Here is a 21,232-nt window from a genome sequence, read left to right as displayed (position 1 = left end):
ATAATAGACCTGAGTGCCTCGCTACACACAAGGTCAGCGAGATCACACGCTACTGCCGCTCTTCTCCAGCCTGCGATTAGGACAGACTAGGGGGCTGCTCCCCGGGTCGCCATCCCAGCTATAGCCCCCATAGGCCTACTGTGGCGCGTGTCTATGCGGTAAGAAGTATAGTGCTATTACCAACAAACAGTTAGGTCCAGAAATATTTGGACAGTGACACAAGTTTTGTTATTTTAGCTGTTTACAAAATCATGTTCAGAAATACAATTATATATATAATATGGGCTGAAAGTGCACACTCCCAGCTGCAATATGAGAGTTTTCACATCCAAATCGGAGAAAGGGTTTAGGAATCATAGCTCTGTAATGCATAGCCTCCTCTTTTTCAAGGGACCAAAAGTAATTGGACAAGGGACTCTAAGGGCTGCAATTAACTCTGAAGGCGTCTCCCTCGTTAACCTGTAATCAATGAAGTAGTTAAAAGGTCTGGGGTTGATTACAGGTGTGTGGTTTTGCATTTGGAAGCTGTTGCTGTGACCAGACAACATGCGGTCTAAGGAACTCTCAATTGAGGTGAAGCAGAACATCCTGAGGCTGAAAAAAAAGAAAAAATCCATCAGAGAGATAGCAGACATGCTTGGAGTAGCAAAATCAACAGTCGGGTACATTCTGAGAAAAAAGGAATTGACTGGTGAGCTTGGGAACTCAAAAAGGCTTGGGCGTCCACGGATGACAACAGTGGTGGATGATCGCCGCATACTTTCTTTGGTGAAGAAGAACCCGTTCACAACATCAACTGAAATCCAGAACACTCTCAGTGAAGTAGGTGTATCTGTCTCTAAGTCAACTGTAAAGAGAAGACTACATGAAAGTAAATACAAAGGGTTCACATCTAGATGCAAACCATTCATCAATTCCAAAAATAGACAGGCCAGAGTTAAATTTGCTGAAAAACACCTCATGAAGCCAGCTCAGTTCTGGAAAAGTATTCTATGGACAGATGAGACAAAGATCAACCTGTACCAGAATGATGGGAATAAAAAAGTTTGGAGAAGAAAGGGAACGGCACATGATCCAAGGCACACCACATCTTCTGTAAAACATGGTGGAGGCAACGTGATGGCATGGGCATGCATGGCTTTCAATGGCACTGGGTCACTTGTGTTTATTGATGACATAACAGCAGACAAGAGTAGCCGGATGAATTCTGAAGTGTACCGGGATATACTTTCAGCCCAGATTCAGCCAAATGCCGCAAAGTTGATCGGACGACGCTTCATAGTACAGATGGACAATGACTCCAAGCATACAGCCAAAGCTACCCAGTAGTTCATGAGTGCAAAAAAGTGGAACATTCTGCAATGGCCAAGTCAATCACCAGATCTTAACCCAATTGAGCATGCATTTCACTTGCTCAAATCCAGACTTAAGACGGAAAGACCCACAAACAAGCAAGACCTGAAGGCTGAGGCTGTAAAGGCCTGGCAAAGCATTAAGAAGGAGGAAACCCAGCGTTTGGTGATGTCCATGGGTTCCAGACATAAGGCAGTGATTGCCTCCAAAGGATTCGCAACAAAATATTGAAAATAAAAATATTTTGTTTGGGTTTGGTTTATTTGTCCAATTACTTTTGACCTCCTAAAATGTGGAGTGTTTGTAAAGAAATGTGTACAATTCCTACAATTTCTATCAGATATTTTTGTTGAAACCTTCAAATTAAACGTTACAATCTGCACTTGAATTCTGTTGTAGAGGTTTCATTTCAAATCCAATGTGGTGGCATGCAGAGCCCAACTCGCGAAAATTGTGTCACTGTCCAAATATTTCTGAACCTAACTGTACAGCCTTTAATTGTCTTTACTAGAGGGATGCACATAAACGTCAGTAAAAAGCTGAATTCCTGAATATGTATCATAAAACAGACAAACTAGTGCTCCTCGGTCTGCCTCTTAAAACACACAGCCCCGGCGTATCTCGCGCGTGCGCAGACGATCACACACGCGGCGGCCGGCCAATCACAAGATGGCGCCGTCGTACACGCCGCCGCTGCCCGCTGTAAAGCCATGCCGGAACGCCCATGTTACCTTGCGCCCCAGGACTTACCAGGTAAGATGGCGCTGTCGCATCTTAAGCAGAGGGTGTCTCACAAGTGCACCATACGTGCAGCGGCCGCGATTCACAAGATGGCGCCAACCTATACACCACCACCTGCTGCCGCACGTACAGCCACACCGGAGCGCCCATGTTAACACGTGCCCACAGGACTTACCGGGTAAGCTGGCGCTGCTGCATCCTATAGTAGAAGGTGCTCTGCGCTCCATTACTGGTGAGGCAGCGGCATCGCTACCCACAGGTACAGCCCCCGTGGGCTACCGTGCTGCGTCCTCAGCCTCCCTGCAGCAGCATGACCCATGTCTCTGCCCCCCGTCCGGCTAGGGGTGAGACAGTAGCAAGGAGGCGCTGTTGCACACAGACACAACCCCCGTGGGCCCGCTGTGGCAATCCCTCAGCACCTCTGCCAGCCGCAGCAGGACCCTTGTCGCTGCCAGAACCGACCGGCCAGGGCTGGGACAACTTGAAGAATTCGGTTCCTATGACCATCTTGAACCGCCGCTCCTGGAGGTTCCCAGTTCAAGGACAGGAAACCAACTGATGCGGGGAGAGGTGCCGCCCCTTTTTATTCTGGAGGTTTCCTGTCCTTGAAGGGCGGATCCTCTCTCTCGTGGTGCTGTCATGGGTGCTGGAAAAAATACGCCACTGAGGAGGTCAGAAAAGGAGCAGCAGCGAGGCAACGACAACGTCGAGAGGAAGAGACACTTCAAATAAACTACATACATATTGTAGAATACCCGATGGGCTAGAATCGGGCCACCATCTAATAATAATAACAATAATAATAATAATAATAATAAAAAAAACCCTACAATTAGAAATGTGGTACATTTCTCCTGATATAGCAATGTCTCTTACCTCATGTGCAGGGAATTGCAGCTTAGATATCCATGGTTACGTTCACTCATATAGTGAGTTTGTTAGTTGTCTGTGATCGCGTAACCACAGATACTAGAGCAGAAATGCATTGCACATGAGGTAACAAACATGGCTATATCAAGAGAAATATACTACAATTCTAATTGGAGGCATTGGCTAATATTATTATTACACCAACTACATATGGGGATTGGATCTTGGAGATGGGAATACCTCTAACTGCAAATTATTATTAATTATTATAGTGCCATTTATTCCATGGCGCTTTACAAGTGAAAGAGTGTATACGTACAACAAGCAATAACAATACAAAACAGACTGGTATAGGAGAGAGGACCCTGCCCGCGAGGGCTCACAGTCTACAGGGAATGGGTGATGGTACGATAGGTGAGGACAAAATAGAATATCTTGGTAAAATCTCGAAAATTTGGTGAATTCGAATCTCGTCAGCTCTGCTCATCTCTAATTACGATAATTCATGCCTAAAAGAATATCCACAAACATCCACCCTTACGTCACAGTATACATTACAGTACTTACTGGTCTTAAGTGGCGTCTGGGAAGATTGAAAACATCGGCCATGGCACAAGCAATTTCATATTTAGTCATCTGTTCATTTCCAGACCAATGGAAAATGCCCTTTAGTGAGGGATCCTGGGAAGTGATAACAAATGGCCATTACTGCTTAGAAGATACACTGTCCTAATGGCCTTAAGTACTTGAAGCCACAGCAATAAGCAGATAAAAATACATGTATCCAAAGCTCACGAGGTGACGTACCTAAATAATATTAGTAGCTGACATCTCCATGTTTTGTGCTGCGATTGGACGAGATGGCTCTTGGATTGACACAAGGTATTCGGGCACACATTAATCCATGTATGTAATGTATTATGGAGGATAAATGACCCCTTACACCACAGACTTTATTCTGACTATAAATATTTATCCTTTACTTTTGTCATTTTATTCACTCAAGAATATAATACTGTGCAACCACAATCTATAGGCATGAAGTTACCCCTTTTAGTCTTAGGATTGCTCGTTTACAGGGAAAGTCATATTCCAGTAATTGATGGCATGTCACTCATAATTCAAGTGATTGCAACTCTAAGAGCCTCACTAATCCTAAGAATGAAGAGGCCGAGTCTTTCCTCTGTACTGGGGCATTCTCCGGAACCTACTATAGCGTAGTGCGCTTAAAGGGGTTTCATTTTAAATCAATAAATTCTGGAATAATTATACTTTTTCACAATTAGATGTGGATAAAATAATGTTCCTATGGTGAGATAATCTTATATATGTGTCCCTGCTATGTGCTGTGTAATGACAGTATCTGACCGTACAGGGACATGGTCTGATCATACCACGGCTCCTGGGCTGAGATATTCTTATATATGTGTTCCTGCTATGTACTGTGTAATGACAGTGTCTGACTGTACAGGGACATGGTCTGATCATACCACGGCTCCTGGGCTGAGATATTCTTATATATGTGTCCCTGCTATGTGCTGTGTAATGACAGTGTCTGACTGTACAGGGACATGGTCTGATCATACCACGGCTCCTGAGCAGGAGAGGAAGCATATATGCAATACAGCATGGGATCGCAAATAATTATTTGAGGTAAAACATGTTTTAAAAACAGGCAGGGAAATGCTTTACCTCACCAAAAGAAACAGCTGTGATCCTATGCTGTATTGTCTGCATACTTACTTTTGCATCCTCTGCAACCCGGGAGATGTAGGGTGATCAGGCCATTTTCCTGTACGGTCAGACATGGCCATTACACAGTACATAGCAGGAACACAAATATAAAATCTCAGCACAAGAACATCAATTATTAAAACATATCCACTTGTAGAACTTCTAATTATTCCAAAATATATTGATGAAAATGAACTTTAAAATTAACCCCTTTAAGTCAATGGGTCCAGCTACTGTTCCGTGCACAGCCAGGTGGCCCGGAGAGTTGCAGTACAGGAAAAAACTAAAGCAAAGCAATCCTGAAGCTGCACCGTGCCTCTGTAGTCATGCAATTATTGGGGGGGGGGATGGGGCGCAATCAAGTAGTTGGACTGGAACAAAAGAGATCATAGGAGTGCTTTTTTGAAGGGGTTGTCCAGGTGAGGGAGGGGAAAGAGTGGGGTTCAAACACCTGATGATTGACAGTTCTTATGAGCGGCATATGCTTGCACTGGCCAGATTCATAGCAGGGATTTGGAGAAAAGAAGAAAAAGAAAAAAAAAAAAAAAAAAAAGGGGACAGGGACAGGAACTCTAGCTCCACGTAAGTAGCAATTGTGAAGGATAAAATCGACCTTTTAAATAGGGCCTTGCCACATGACTTGGAATAAGAAGTCAAACCAGAAACTCTATATGTAGACACGTGTTAAAGGGTATTTATCCCCCATCAAGGCAAAACAGAAAAGCCTCTTAGGCTATGTGTCCACGGTAGAATGTACCTGCGGATTTTGATGCGGATTTTTTTTTTTCCATTCTATACCCAAATCCGCACCAAAATCCGCAACAAAGAATTGACATGCTGCAGATTTTTCCGGATCAAAATCCGCGGCAAATCCGCCGCGGAAAAATCCGCAGCATGGACACAGCATTTCCAAAATGCCATTGAAATGGCTTGGAAGTGCCGCTGCTGCAGATTTTCGGAAAATCCGTGGTAAATCCGCGGCAAATACGCGGTAAATCCGCAGCGTGGGCACATAGCCTTAGGGTATTTGAGGGATAACGTTTCTCCTTGTGGTGAGTGACAGGTTTGTGTATGGAGATTTATACACCATGATATTCTCCTCTGGTAATCTAAATATGTAAATACTCTTCAGAGAGCTCTGAAGAACTAAGCTAAAGAGCATACAAGATACTCCTTGACTAGGCAACCGACCATCTATGATAGACTGCAGAGGTGGCTTGTAGCCAAAGCAATGAGCTGAATATTAAAATAAAATAAAAAAATTAAAAATAAAAGAGGATTTTTAATAAGTAAATTGCAACATTGCTGGTTTTTACCAGGGACAAATTCTTTAACCCCTTAACGACCGCGGGCCGTAAAATTACGTCCTAAATGACATAATCTTACTGCCCGCGGTCCTCCGGCGGCAGCATGCCGCGATCGGCACACATCTCAGCTGATTTTCACAGCTGAGATGTGTGCCTGCTAGGCACGAGCAGAATCGTTATCTGCTCGTGCCGATTAACCCCTTATAATGGCGCTGTCAATACATGACAGCGCCATTATAAGCGCAATCGCGGTAAAGTTTTACTTACCGCCGAAACCGGAAGTCACGTGACGCGATCACGTGACTCCCGATAGTTGTCATGGTAGTACAGGGTCATGTGATGACTCCTGTACTACACATGAATTGGTTTCACTTTCGCTGTGCCCGGGGCACAGCAAAAGAGAAAGACAGCGTATCTGCTGTTTACAGCCTTCCAGCTGTGATCAGCAGATACTGCAGAGCGATCGGAATGCTGATCGCAATAGCCCCCTAGGGGGACTAGTAAAATAAAAAAAAAAAGTAAAAAAATAAGTTTTAAAAAATTAAAAAAAACAAAAAAACCTAAAAGTTCAAATCACCCCCCATTCGCCCCATTGAAAATTAAAGGGTTAAAAAAATAAAAAATATACACACATTTGGTATCGCCGCGTTCAGAAACGCCCGATCTATCAAAATATAAAATCAATTAATCTGATCAGTAAACGGCGTAGCGGCAAAAAAATTCCAAACGCCAAAACGACGTTTTTTTGTCGCCACAACTTTTGCGCAAAATGCAATAAGAGGCGATCAAAACGTAGCATCTGCGCAAAAATGGTACCGTTAAAAACGTCAGCTCGAGACGCAAAAAATAAGCCGTCATTGAGCCTAAGATCCCGAAAAATGAGAACGCTACGGGTCACGGAATATGGCGTAAAACGTGCGCCACTTTTTTCGGACAAACTTCCGATTTTTTTTTTAACCCCTTATATAAAAGTAAACCTATACATGTTTGGTGTCTACGAACTCGCACTGACCTGAGGCATCACACCCACACATCAGTTTTACCATATAGTGAACACAGTGAATAAAATATCTCAAAAACCATAGTGCTATCGCACTTTTTTTGCAATTTTTCAGCATTTGGAATTTTTTTGCCATTTTCTAGTACACAATATGGTAAAACTGATGGTTTCATTTAAAAGTACAGCTCGTTCCGAAAAAAATGAGCCCTCACATGACCATATTGACTGAAAAATAAAAAAGTTACGTCTCTCAGAAAAAGAATGGCGAAAAAAAAAAACGGAAAGCGAAAAATCGGCCGGTCGTGAAAGGGTTAAAGGGGGTTCTCATGCTCTGGTAAAAATTACAAACCACACTTTAGTTAATAGATTTTGGAATAAAAAAAAAAAAAAAAAAAAGTTCCACAACTGGTCGTTTAAAAAAAAATAAAAAAAAAATTAAATAAATAAAAAAATGTTCCTGTGCTGAGATAATCTTAATGTGCCCCTGCTATGTACTGTGTAATGGCCGTGTGTGACTGTACAGGAACTTGGTCGGCACATACCACATCTTCTGGCCAGGGGAGAATGGAAAAGAAAGCATGCTTATAGCACCGCATGGGATCATAGCTGCTGCTGCTTTCTGTGAGGTAAACATTTCCCTGCCCGTTTAAAAACTATTTCTGTGAGGTAAACCATCAGCTGTGATCCCATGCTGTAATGTTGTATACGCTTTTCCTTCCTTCTCTGCCCTAGAGCTCTGGTATATCCAACCATGTTCCTGCATGCTCTGACACTTTCACAAAGCAACAATTGTAAGATTTTCGGGACAGGAACATTTTTTTTTTTTTTACGTATCCAATTGTGGAACCTACTTTTATTACCAAGATATACTGACTAAAGTTTACTTTATTTATAGGACAACCCCTTTTACTGATACGATAATATATCCTAGCGATCTATCATCACTTACTAGGATAGGAAATCCCCATTTAAGCTCTGCTACATCTGTATTCCAGCTGTTTGTGTATAGTAGTATGTAGCAATATACAATGGGACAGAAAAGGGGTATTGTAAGACCCAGCTGTCTGTTCCTGCACTAGGAGTATTCCTTATTGTATCAGCCAGTAAGGACTGATGAGATAAATGTTGGTGCAAAAAAAGTTCTCTCTTTTAACACTAATTAATTCCCTGCAAATATTGTGGCAAAGATTGCTCTCCAAGTCATAACCGGAGGACATCGGGAGGTAGCTGTGTAACTGGTCTGTACCAAACTGACAAATGGAGCAAATACAATATGGACTTGTACATTTTGAGAAATGATACAAAAAGACCAGAGTATGTAATTTAATTCAATGACATCACAGTCCGATTCGGTTTCTCTATTTACAGGCTAACACAATATAAAATATTACATTTAGCCATTTTGAGAGATATATCTGGTACCAGTGATTATGGAAACTTTAATGGAAAGATAATTTAGTTTGCAAACACATTAGTGTCAAGGTTTGAGATTTAAAGAGAAGCAACCACCAGGATTTTGCTATATGTAGTAAAGGCAGTGTCATATTGGCACTAACATGCTGAATCCAGGCATACCTGTTGTTGAAAGATCGGATGCTCGGTTGCTAAAAGATCTTTAATCAAAGTTGCAGAAATGCACTGTACTATGATTGACGTGTGCAGCGGGGGCGGGCCTTACAGGGTCAGGTCTTCTGTGTATATTACTCCTCCTGTGTCCTCTATGGCATGGCCCCTTTTCATTAGATAAATATCGTGCCACACTGCTATTGCTGCTGTTGGTGGCACATGCGCACTGCCACAGTAATTATGACTTCATTAAAAAGGTGCTGGAGTCCAAGCATGCACGTACCGTGATCTCCAGCGCCATTTTATTGAAGACACTGCGGTGAAGACCATGAGCGTCAGGGTCACATTCGCCATTGCTGCTTTTAGCAGCACAATATTTAAATAAAGAAAAGGGGGCATGCCATAGAGGAGGCTGAAGGAGAATATACACAGAGGATCTGACCCACAGAGACCCGCCCGCGCTGCACATGTCAGTCATAGTGCAGTCCATTTCTGGAAATTTGATCAAAGATATTTTCGCAACCAAGCATCTGATCATTCTACAGCAGGTATGCCTGGATTCAGCATTTTGGTGCCAGTTTGGCACTACCTTTACTTCATATGGAAAAATCCTGGTGGCTGGTTTCTGGTTTGAAGGCTTATGTTGTAAACTAAGTACTTTATGTCAATCATTAATGCCTGCACACATGGTCCCTCTAAATCCCACCTGGTTTTTATTTTTGTAGCACTAGAAGAGTGATAATACAACCGCTAAAAGGAGTATATTTATCCAAATAAGACATTATACTGGAGGGTTTTCTGTACTATACCCATATCAATGTCCCCACATACTATGTAGTACCCTCGTTCTATTTTAATTATTACTTATATTTACCTGTTATTGTTTTCTTGAATAAAGTATTGTTTGGGTAAATATACTGTATATACGCGAGTATAAGCCGACCCCAGTATAAGCTGAGGCTCCTATTTTATCACAAAAAACCTCGAGTATAAGCCTAGGGTGGGCAATGCAGCAGCTTCTGGTAAATATCAAAAATAGAAAAAAATAGATTCCAATAAAATGTAATGTGCCCATCCTTCCATCCTTGTCCTACCTCCCCTTATTGTAATGTGCCCATTCTTATGCCCTCTAGTATTGCCCTCTTACTGGTCCCTTTCCTATCCCCTATTATGCTGTTTACACACAAAAATTATTCTCACCTATCCTCCGTTCCCACAGTGTCCTCTCAGATGCTTCTTGCAGACCGCAGGTACATAGACCCCTCCGTGATAGCATCTGATGCAGGGGGCTGCTGTCTGCAGTCTGTGCTTCACAGCAGTTGAATGCTTTGCGGCACCGCCGCCGCGAAGCCGTGACTGAAACTGGAACATTGCTGGGAAGATTAAAAGTTAATTTCCTCCTGGCAGCATAGTTTAACCCTAGAACGCATACCTGGGGCCTTGCAGGCCTGCTAGGTTACTTGTTTTCTTTTTTCTGCAAGATTACTTGTTAACTTAATGTTTTGAAATGTTCACATCTCAACTAAAACTTTGAAAAGTATTTGAGTTACTCCATGTTATTTGCACACAGGCCTAAAAGGCCCCAGGTATGTGAAAGGGTAGATTTCTATGGTTGCGCGTTCTACGGTTAATATGTAGGGAGCAAGTAGGTTCAGAATGCAATTAGCCTGGAGATTAACCCCATATCTGCAGGATAATACCTTTTCTCCACGTGACAGGTTCCCTTTAAAATTAGATGTTAAATCTACTTTCTTACCTGAAGCTTTCTTTCTGCCATCTGTACACACACGCTAGCCACATCCTTTACTTCGGTGGGAAACCTCTGTTGCCAGTTGTCAATGTTGGCCAATTTGTTGCTCTGCAGCACCTGGTCAAACAGAACGGTGATTGCACTCTCCGCAGTCCTCTCCACATTGCCGTACAGCACAGGAACTCGGAGCACGGCAGCACCTTCCCATCAAAGAGACAGTAGAAAACCTTGTTTAGTATTCTCTAGAAAAGTTTTTTTTTTTTTTTTTTTTTGCAGTAACTGCTCCTTACCATCATTGTTCTGCAGCACAACTCGTTCTCCTTCTAGCTTGGTTCTACCATACATGTTCAAAGGGTTGGGCTCCGAATCTTCTGTATATGGAGGGCTAGTTCCATCAAATACATAATCCGTGCTAATATAGATCAGGAATGATCCGGTTCCAGCTACATTACAGAAGAAAATACACACTTAATACAGTGCACAAAAACGTTTGTTTGGCCTCTTATTTTTATGGACAGTGACCTAAAATATACAATATTTATCATTTTTTTGTTAATAAGCTTTAGTTGAACCCCATTCACATGTATTACACTGGAATTTGGCATGAATTTTCCATACAGAATGGAAATAGATAGAATAGAAATCTGCAGCATCAGAATATAATCCTATTTAGACATTACTGGCACGACAACAGAGGATTACAATGTATGGAGGTCCCTGCAATTGTAGATCTATAAAGCTTTATGTGACTGGCACAATTGTCCATGACCAATTCCCCCCTCCCTGGCTGATAGCATAAAAGTGGTCTACAGTTTTATTTTTGGGTTCACACGGTTTCATTTTGTTAGATTTTAGTAGTGATAATCGGATATAGTAACATAGCTGTATTTTACTGTTCGCTCAAGCTATAGCTTCAGCTGGGTCATTTACCCACTAATAAAATGATGGGCAGTGATGGCCACATAGCAAAGTGCCAGTTACTGGAGGGCCTCTCACTGGGCAGATACCGGTCAGGCCACCTAGGCGTTCTCCTGCAGGAGTGGAGCGCAAGTATCGGCACAGACACCCATTTCAGGGCATCACAACCCTTTAAGGAAATGCTAATGGGCAAGTCATAGGAAATTGTGAACCATGACCACTTAGGCTGGATTTACACCACGGTGTACCATATATCAAGGCTTTCATTGGGATCCAGGCGTATCTGCTGACGGGGCCATTGGCTTTAACCCCTTCACGACCTTTGACGGATCTAGCCGTCATGGTGCCCTGGTACTTAAAGACCCATGACGAATAGATCCGTCATGGCGAAATCGCGGCCCCGGAGCACCGGGATCGGTTTTAAAAAACTGTAGATTCGGGAAGGAGAGGACTTGTACCTGACCTCAGGAGGGGTGGTGTCTCCTTCCCGGACCTACGGAGGCTGTGATTGGCTGAACGGCGTTCGTCAGCCAATCACAGCCAGTGTTATGTTTCAGCCATTGAAAATGGCTGAAGCATTGAAATCCAGCTATGTCAGTGCTGCTGCAGCACTGGCCATTGGCTGGAGCTCAGTGAGCTTTACTGCACCCGCCCCCAGCTCTGATTGGAGAGATCGGCCTTGTGACCGATTTCTCCAAGCAGCACCGTGCCTCTGGGACCGGGTGAGCTCGCTGTAGGAGATCGCTCTCCTCAGCGTCTCCCTCCGTGGAATCTGAGGAGAGCGATCCCTTCGGGTGCCCATCTGTGAGTCACAGCCCCCGATCCACCGCTGCCCTGCTCCATGTGCTTCGGCCCTGCTCTCCCGCTGCGCTCCTGCATGTGACGCCGCTACTCTCCCGCTGCGCCCCTGCATGTTATGCCGCTACTCAGCAGTAAGAGCAAGCGGCGTCAGATGCAGGGGGTGGCGCAGCGGGAGGAGAGCGTCACGGCGGCCTCTCCACTCTCCCTTGCATCTGCCGCTCCACCGCCCCAGCATCTGCCGCTCCACCGCCCCAGCATCTGCCGCTCCCCTCTCCCCATCAGCCGCTCCACTCTCCCCTGCATCTGCCGCTCCACCGCCCCAGCATCTGCCGCTCCACCGCCCCAGCATCTGCCGCTCCCCTCTCCCCATCTGCCGCTCCACTCTCCCCTGCATCTGCCGCTCCACCGCCCCAGCATCTGCCGCTCCACCGCCCCAGCATCTGCCGCTCCACCGCCCCAGCATCTGCCGCTCCACCGCCCCAGCATCTGCCGCTCCACCGCCCCAGCATCTGCCGCTCCACCGCCCCAGCATCTGCCGCTCCCCTCTCCCCATCAGCCACTGCTCTCTCCCCTGCATCTGCCGCTCCACTCTCCCCTGCATCTGCCGCTCCACTCTCCCCTGCATCTGCTGCTCCACCGCCCCAGCATCTGCCGCTCCCCTCTCCCCATCAGCCACTGCTCTCTCCCCAATTGCCGCTCCACTCTCCCCTGCATCTGCCGCTCCACCGCCCCAGCATCTGCCGCTCCACCGCCCCAGCATCTGCCGCTCCCCTCTCCCCATCAGCCACTGCTCTCTCCCCTGCATCTGCCGCTCCACTCTCCCCTGCATCTGCCGCTCCACCGCCCCAGCATCTGCTGCTCCACCGCCCCAGCATCTGCCGCTCCACCGCCCCAGCATCTGCCGCTCCACCGCCCCAGCATCTGCCGCTCCCCTCTCCCCATCAGCCACTGCTCTCTCCCCATCTGCCGCTCCACTCTCCCCTGCATCTGCCGCTCCACCGCCCCTGCATCTGCCGCTCCACTCTCCCTTGCATCTGCCGCTCCACTCTCCCCTGCATCTGCCGCTCCACTCTCCCCTGCATCTGCCGCTCCACTCTCCCCTGCATCTGCCGCCGCACTCTCCCCATCTGCCAGTTCTCTCCCCATCTGCCGCTGCGCCCCTGCATCAGCCACCTCACTCCCCCATCAGCCTCTGCGCCCCTGCATCTGCCACCTCACTCCCCAATCAGCCTCTGCGCCCTTGCATCTGCCACCTCACTCCCCAATCAGCCTCTGCCCCCTCCCTGATCTGCTGCCTGCTCTCTCCCATCCCCTTAATCCTCTGCCCCCTCTCCCCCCTCCCGGATCTGCTGCAATCCTGCTGCCTAGATCCATTCTGTAAGGTAGCTATCCCCAATCTCATCTCCCACTCCCCTTCCACCCTTCCCCTCGCCCCCCCTTCCTCCGCCGCTCCTGCATCCGTTGTGCCCTCACCCATCCTCCACCGCTCCTCCATCCGCCACGCCCTCCCATCCTCCGCCGTGCCCCCTCACCCATCCTCCGCCGCTCCTGCATCCGTTGCGCCCTTCTATCCTCCATCCATCTTTTTTCCATCCCACCTAGTCCCCCCCTTTTTGCAGCACATCCGTGCATTCGTCCTAATTTTTTTTTCTGTAAACTAAGAAAGAAATACAAATAAACTTAGTTTAGGGCCAGTAAAATTATACTGTAGTAATCATCAACTACAGTATTTTTTACTGAATATTGTAAGGGTCAGCCCAGTGCCACACATGAGAGCGATGCTCGAGTCTCACACCGCATCATCCGGCACGGTCGCTCTCTTCCAGACAGGAGTGTGCGGCTGTGTCGGGTGATGCGATGCGAGATTTGTGCATTGCTCTCACGTGTGGCGCTTGCCTTAGCGTCAGTTGCAGGTGCATATATTTTTTTTTTTTTTACTGACGTCTGTATTTTTTATTATGCCAAACCAATGTTTCTTTGTATTGGGGGGGTCTAGTTTCCAACATGGGGTCACATGTGGGGGAGCTCCACTGTTTGGGCATATCAGGGGGATCTCCAAACACGACATGGTGCGGCTAACGATTCCAGCTAATTTTCCATTTAAAAAGTCAAATGACGCTCCTTTCCTCTTGAGCTCTGCCGTGCGCCCAAACAGTGGTTTTCTGCCACATATGAGGTATCAGCGTACTCAGAACAAATTGCCTAACAAATTTTGCGGTCCACTTTATCCTGTTACCCCTGTACAAATTAAAAAATGGAGCCTAAAATAACATTTTGTGGGAAAAAAAAAAAGTACTTTTTTGTTTTTATGCCTCAATGTATGAAGCACGTGAGGGTTCAAAGTGCTCATTACCCATGTAGATTTATGCCATGGGGGTTTAGTTTCCAAAATGAGGTCACTTGTGGGGGAGCTCCATTGTTTAGGCACCTCAGGGGGGTCTCCAAACGCAACATGGCGTACGCTAATAATTCCAACCAATTTTGCTGTGAAATGGCGCTCCTTCTCTTCTGAGCCCCGCTGTGTGCCCAGACAATTACTTTCCACCACATATGAGGTATCTGTGTACTCAGGAGAAATTGCACAATACATTGTATGGTGCATTTTTTCCTGATACCCTTGTGGAAAAAAAAGCTACCTGGTTGAAATAACAATTTCATGGTAAAAAAAAAATATATATATTTTCACGGCTGAACATTATTAACTTTTGTGAAGCCTCCAGGGGTTCAAAGTGTTCAGTAAACATCTAGATAAATTCAATGAGGGGTCTAGTTTCCAAAATGGGGTCACTTGTGGGGGAGCTCCATTGTTTAGGCACCTCAGGGGGTCTCCAAACACAACATGGCATCCACTAACGATTCCAGACAATTTTGCGTTTGAAAAGTCAATTGTCGCACCTTGCCTTCCGAGCCCTGCTGTGCGCCCAAACATTTGATTTCCACCACATATGAGGTATCTGTGTACTCAGGAGAAAATGCACAATACATTTTATGTTGCAATTTTTCCTGATACCCTTGTGAAAAAAAAAGCTACCTGGTTGAAGTAACAATTTCGTGGTAATTTTTTTTTTTTATTTTCATTGCTCAAAGTTATTAACTTTTGTGAAGCCCCTAGAGGTTCAAAGTGCTCAATAAACATCTAGATAAATTCCATGAGGGGTCTAGTTTCCAAAATGGGGTCACTTGTGGGGGAGCTCCATTGTTTAGGCACCTCAGGGGGTCTCCAAACGCAACATCACATCTGCTAATTATTCCAGACAATTTTGCTTTAAAAAATTCAAATGATGCTCCTTCTCTTCCGAGCCTTGCCGTGCGCCAAAACAATTGATTTCCCCCACACATGAGATATCAGTGTACTCAGGAGAAATTGCACAATTAATTTTATGGTGCATTTTTCCTGATACCCTTGTGAAAATGCTAAATTTTATGGCTAAAGTAACATTTTTGTGTAAAAAAGTAAAATTTTCATTTTTTCCTTCCACATTGCTTTGGTTGCTGTAAAGCTCCTAAAGGGTTAATAAACTTCTTGGATGTAGTTTTGAGCAGTGTGAGGGGTGCAGATTTTAGAATGGGGTCACTTTTGGGTATTTTCTGTCACCTAGGCCTCTCAAAGTCACTCCAAATGTGATGTGGTACCTAAAAATTTTTTTTGTAAATTTTGTTGGAAAAATGAAAAATTGCTGATGAACTTTGAACCCTTCTAATTTCCTAACGGAAAAAAATTTTGTTTCGAAAATTGCGCTGGTATAAAGTAGATAAGTGGGATATGTTATATAGTAACTATTTTGTGTGACATATCTCACAGATTTATGGGCATAAAATTTCAAATTTTGAAAATTGCGAAATTTTCAAAATGTTCGCCAAATTTCCAAACTTTTCACACATAAAACGCAAAAAATATCGGCCTAAATTTACCATTGACATGAAGTACAATATGTCTCGAAAAAACAATCTCAGAATCGCCAGGATCCGTTGAAGCGTTCCAGAGTTATAACCTGTCAAAGTGACACTGGTCAGAATTGCAAAAAATGGCCGGGTCTTTAAGGTGAAAACAGGCTGGGGGCTGAAGGGGTTAATGAAGCAGTCACTTTGTGATCTGTCTGATCTCATTTTAATCACCATTAGTCTTTTTTAGGAAAGCACAAAAATGCAGTAGACTACATTTTTTGTGCCTTACTGAAAAACCCTGCCTTATTAGACGACATGTGGCTCCAATACTACTGGATGGCCAATATACACTCCAGAAAAAGCAATACGGTCATGTACAGCATGTCATCAGGCATTGGAAAACCGGGCAAAAAGCTTGTTTTATAGGGGTAACACAAGCTAATATTTGTATTAAGAGTATGCTCTGCTACAGACTGAGGGCTAATGATGGTACAAGAACACATGGCTTGTGATTCTTATAAAATCCATTACTTGCCCCAAATTCGTCCAGACTGCACCAAGGGGTATCATAATGCAGCACTCACCTTGTATAAGAGGGGTGTTATTTTCTTACACACCGATTTTAGGGAATTATAACACGGGAAAAATAAGATTTACTATAACTTCGGTTTAATTAACATATTACCTGCGAGTTTAGCTAAATTCTCAGAAACCCCCACATTTAACAAGGAAGCAGAATATGGATGGTTCTCAACTATATCAAGTCTCTTCTCCGCAGCACAATGAACAATCACATGTGGCTGGAAAAAAAAAGCATACAATTTAGAGAACACTTTATTTGATTTACAAATAAAGGCAGATAAGGCAGACTTGAAATCAGGTATGCTGTGTGAAATAGAGGACTATAGCCATGTGCGGATTTATTCTAGCAATAGGAATAGAAGATAGGAAATCTGTATCGTGAAGAGGAGCTGTCCCCTAATCTAACAATTAAATAGATCCCCTGGCCCTGATAATAGTACATTTAGTTTGTAAATCCATCCCAGAATGACTCTTTAAGGCTAGGTTCACACACTGCGTTTTTTTGACGCTGCGTATTTGTGCGTTTTTTGCGTCAAAAAAAACGCACAAAAACGCACCCGCGGCAAAAAAACGCGGCAAAAAACGCACGCGTTTTGCCGCGATTTGGTGCGTTTTTTTGCTGCGTTTTTGCTCACTGCGTCTTGATGCGTTTATCAGTGAACAAAAAAAAAAAAAAAAAAAGGTCTGATGTCATTTCCTTCTTCAATGTGTTCTTCATTCTCCACTAGTGTATGCAGAAGAGCAGACAGCTGCAGAACTACAAGGCTCAGCATACTCCATCCAATAGTGTATGCAGGAGAGCAGACAGCAGCTGTCGAACTACAAGGCTCAGCATACTCCTTCCAGGACCGTATGCAGGATTTCTTTGCCCCCCCCCCCTCAACAAAAAAAATGACGTGGGCTGCGCCATATTTTTGTATGCTAGCCGGGTACAGCAGGCAGGTACGGGCTGCCCCCAACCCCCAGCTGCCTATTTGTACCCGGCTGGGAACCAAAAATATAGGGAAGCCCTTTTTTTTTTTTTTTTTTTTTAATTATTTCATGAATTTCATGAAATAATTTAAAAAAAAATGACGTGAGCTTCGCCCAATTTTTGAGTCCAGCTGGGTACAACTAGGCAGCTGGGAATTGGAATCCACAGTGCAGGGTGCCCATGCTTTCTGGGCACCCCCGCTGTGAATTGCAGTCCCGCAGCCACCCCAGAAAATGGCGCTTTCATAGAAGCGCCATCTTCTGGCGCTGTATCCAACTCTTCCAGCTGCCCTGATGACGGGTGGCTCGCTGGGTAATAATGGGGTTAGGGCTAGCTGTATAGCTGGCCCTAAGCCCAAAATTCATGGTGTCACGCCAATATTAGACATGGCCACCATGAATTTCTAGTAAAGATAAAAAAAAAAAAAAAAACACAAACACAGAAAAATATTTTTATTAGAAATAAAAACACAACACAATTAGTGACTCCATCTTTATTGAAATAAAGAACCCCCCTCCGCAGTAATCCTGGGTCAAGGGTCCCGCGCCGTCCAATCCGGATCCAATATCATCTGATCGGTTTGCTGGAAGGCAAAGCAATCAGATGATGTCAGGTTCTAGGGGCTGAAGCACATCACACATCAGCTGATTGTATAATCGGCTTTTATACAATCAGCAGATGCATCGGTGCAAAAAAAAAAAAATACTCACTTATGTGCTGATTACCGGCAGCTCCTGGAGCGATAGGGCGGGAGTCTGATCCTGTCCGATCGCTGCAGCAGCTGTCGGTAATCAGGGATGAAGTCTCCTGACGCATCCGCTGATAACCGGCTGGGCGCCGGCGTCAGCCCGAGACTTACGATCAGCTGATGCGTCAGGTGACTGCATCAGGTGATCCATCGCCAGGTCCTGCATCCTGCAGGCATACGTACCCGGGGAGACTGCACACACCCTGAGCGGCGGTACCGGGAGGAGGATCTGGGAGCGGGCATGGCACCGGGAGGGTGCAGACAGGTGAGTATAACTTTTTTTTTTTTTCTACTGTTCACTTTTGACATGGCGCCGCACGGCAGCAGACATGCCCAGGACGGGAGGTGGAAGCGGCGTTGACGGTACCGGGAGGATTCACGCTTCTGTGTTTACTGACAGAAGGAATCCTATTCCTGTACACGTCACTTTACTACCCACCTCCTGCGTTTATAGCTGCGTTTTTGGTCTTAGAAACGCACCAAAACGCAGCTATTTGCGTTTCTCATTGCGTCTTTCAACATCCCATTGCACTCAATGGATGAAAAGCGCAGTGAAAAACGCGGGAATAATTGACATGCTGCGTTTTTGTGGCACCACAAAAACGCAGCTGAAAAAAAACGCTGTGTGCAGACAGCAAAAATGAAAACTCATAGACTTTGCTGGGGAAGCAAAATCATGCAGTTTTCTGAGCAAAAACGCACCCGAAAACTGCGCAAAAACGCCGCGAAAAACGCACTGTGTGAACTTACCCTTATAGTGATGAGTGGACTCGCAGTAACCGGGTTTAGCAGGTCCCTTTTATCTGTTTTTTAAAATCTGTATCTGGATTCCGGTCCCCATATAGAAGTCTACGGGGACCAGAATCCAGCGATTAAAAATGTTGATAGAAGGGATGGGGGATAGGCGCAGGTGCGCTGTACTTACCGAAACACCGGTTGTACGCTGCTTCCAGGCCACGCATCCAGTTCAGGGGCCGCTCATTACCTTCATTGCATATGCACTGCTTTCCCTGCCCACTGGCCGACCTAGTGTATGTGACTGCTTGCAGTTAGGCGCACCCACAGTCTATGACAGTGACCCCCCCCATCACTAATCCTATAAGTAAAAAGAAAAACACAAACACAGAGAAAATGCTGAAGTACTCTGGCTTGAAGTGCACGGCTGGCACTGTCACTGTTAAAGGGCCGTCGGTGTGTGGCCCTGCACTTTAAGCAAGAGTGTTTCAGGTCATCAGAGGTCATACCATGGGAACCTGGGTATGACCTCCAGTGAACTAAGTGAAGTCACTGCTGCTAGCCAGGTCCCCCTTGTCAGGATTTCCCGGAGCCTGTAGAGATCAGACATGTGTTCGGTCTCTTCAGGCTTGGATGTAGCAGAGCCAGGACCGTCGTGGGACAGTGTGTGAATTACGGCAGAACTTCAAGAGTCTTTTTGGGTTTAATAAAGAGGGGAAAGAGGGTGCTGTATTTTATTTCAAATAAAGGATTTGTCTTTGTGTTTGTTTCTTTTTACTTATAGGATTAGTGATGGGGAGAGTCTCAGACCCCTATTAATCACTAATTTTGGGCTTGATGACAGTTGTGCGCTGTCATTTAACCCCTTATTACCCCAATTGCCAACGCACTAAGGCAATCAGAGTCGGTAAAAAGCACCAGAATTGTTGCATATAACGGATGCGACAATTTCGGGGCAGCTGCAAGCTTCTATTTTTAGCCTGGGGTGCTCCCAATAACTATGGGTTTCCCCAGCCTGAGAATACCAGCCCCCAGTGGTCGGGCCTTATCTTGGTTGAGTATCAAAATTAGGGGGGCCCGCAAGTTTTTTTTTTTTTAATTATTTAATTAAAAAAGTCGCATGCGGTTCCTCCTATTTTGATACACGGCCAAGATAAGCACACAGCTGGGGGCTGCAGCCAGTAGCTGCATGCTTTATCTGTGCTGGATATCATAATATGGGGGAACCCAACACCAAATATTTTGTTTACGTCTTTATTTTTACTGTACGATATAGACCCACAGTCAGCGCCTGTGATTGGTTGCAGGCAGACGCTGTCACACAGGTTAGGGGCGTGTATGACTGCAATCAATCACAGACACTAGGACAGCCGGTGAGTGGGGAAAGCAGTGCATACAGATGAGCAATAATGAGCGGCTCAGGAAGTGAAGGAGAGGACGTGGGAGCAGTGTAAAGCCATGCCGGAGCATCTTTAAGTATGAAGCGCTTGTTTCATTCTTATTTTCTTTATTTTTTCTTAATTTTTTACTGGGCCCAGGTCCGGCACTCGGGTAAGTTTGAAACCGCGCGGATCGGGACTTTTACAGTCCAGGTCCGCCCATCACTACTGTTTAATCCTTTCTAAATGCTCAGAATAATATACTGTGTGCACAATTCTTAGGCAAATTGTGTTTTTGATGATAAGTTGTTCAGTAATAAAAGTTAAGTGCCATCAGTCACTCCAAAAAGGTTAAACTGAATATAGTAAGAAAGTAAAAGGGTCATGGTCTTTCTTATAAAAATATCTATGCGAGTATAATTACTGGGCAAATATAGGTGTGCAGAATTAACTAAATAAATGTAAATTTTCCCATCTCAATTATTTTTATCTGTTAAAAAAAGAGAATTTTGTTACTTACCGTAAATTCTTTTTCTTATAGTTCCGTCATGGGAGACCCAGACCATGGGTGTATAGCTACTGCCCTCGGAGGACACAGAAAGTTACTACACTCAAAAACGTGTAGCTCCTCCCTCCTAGCATATACACCCCCTGCTAGCCAGTCCTAGCCAGTTTAGTGCAAAAGCTGAAGGAGGACATCCACCCACAAGAAGAGACAGAGTAAAATCCGGAAGAACCGGAACCTCTGTCTACAACAATAACAGCCGGTGAGGACACACGGAACAAGAAACCTGCCAACAGGCAATAGGGAGGGTGCTGGGTCTCCCATGACGGAACTATAAGAAAAAGAATTTACGGTAAGTAACAAAATTCTCTTTTTCTTTATCGTT

General features: G+C 44.9%; 1 protein-coding gene across 1 annotated transcript in view; it reads right to left on the bottom strand.

Moving 5' to 3' along the window:
* Positions 1-19,219, bottom strand: part of MAT2B (methionine adenosyltransferase 2 non-catalytic beta subunit) — a 52,468-nt gene extending 33,249 nt beyond the window's left edge. The window contains exons 1-5 of the mRNA XM_075343395.1: positions 19,214-19,219; positions 16,611-16,725; positions 10,612-10,764; positions 10,328-10,521; positions 3,532-3,645 (exon numbers count right to left, since the gene is read on the bottom strand). Coding sequence (XP_075199510.1) covers positions 3,532-3,645; positions 10,328-10,521; positions 10,612-10,764; positions 16,611-16,725; positions 19,214-19,219 — 582 coding nt within the window. The remainder of the gene's footprint in view (positions 1-3,531; positions 3,646-10,327; positions 10,522-10,611; positions 10,765-16,610; positions 16,726-19,213) is intronic.
* Positions 19,220-21,232: the final 2,013 nt, after the last annotated feature.

Source organism: Anomaloglossus baeobatrachus, chromosome 4 (assembly GCF_048569485.1).
Source record: "Anomaloglossus baeobatrachus isolate aAnoBae1 chromosome 4, aAnoBae1.hap1, whole genome shotgun sequence".
NCBI classification, from domain to species: Eukaryota; Metazoa; Chordata; class Amphibia; order Anura; family Aromobatidae; genus Anomaloglossus; species Anomaloglossus baeobatrachus.
This window is presented reverse-complemented; position numbering and strand designations above follow the sequence as displayed.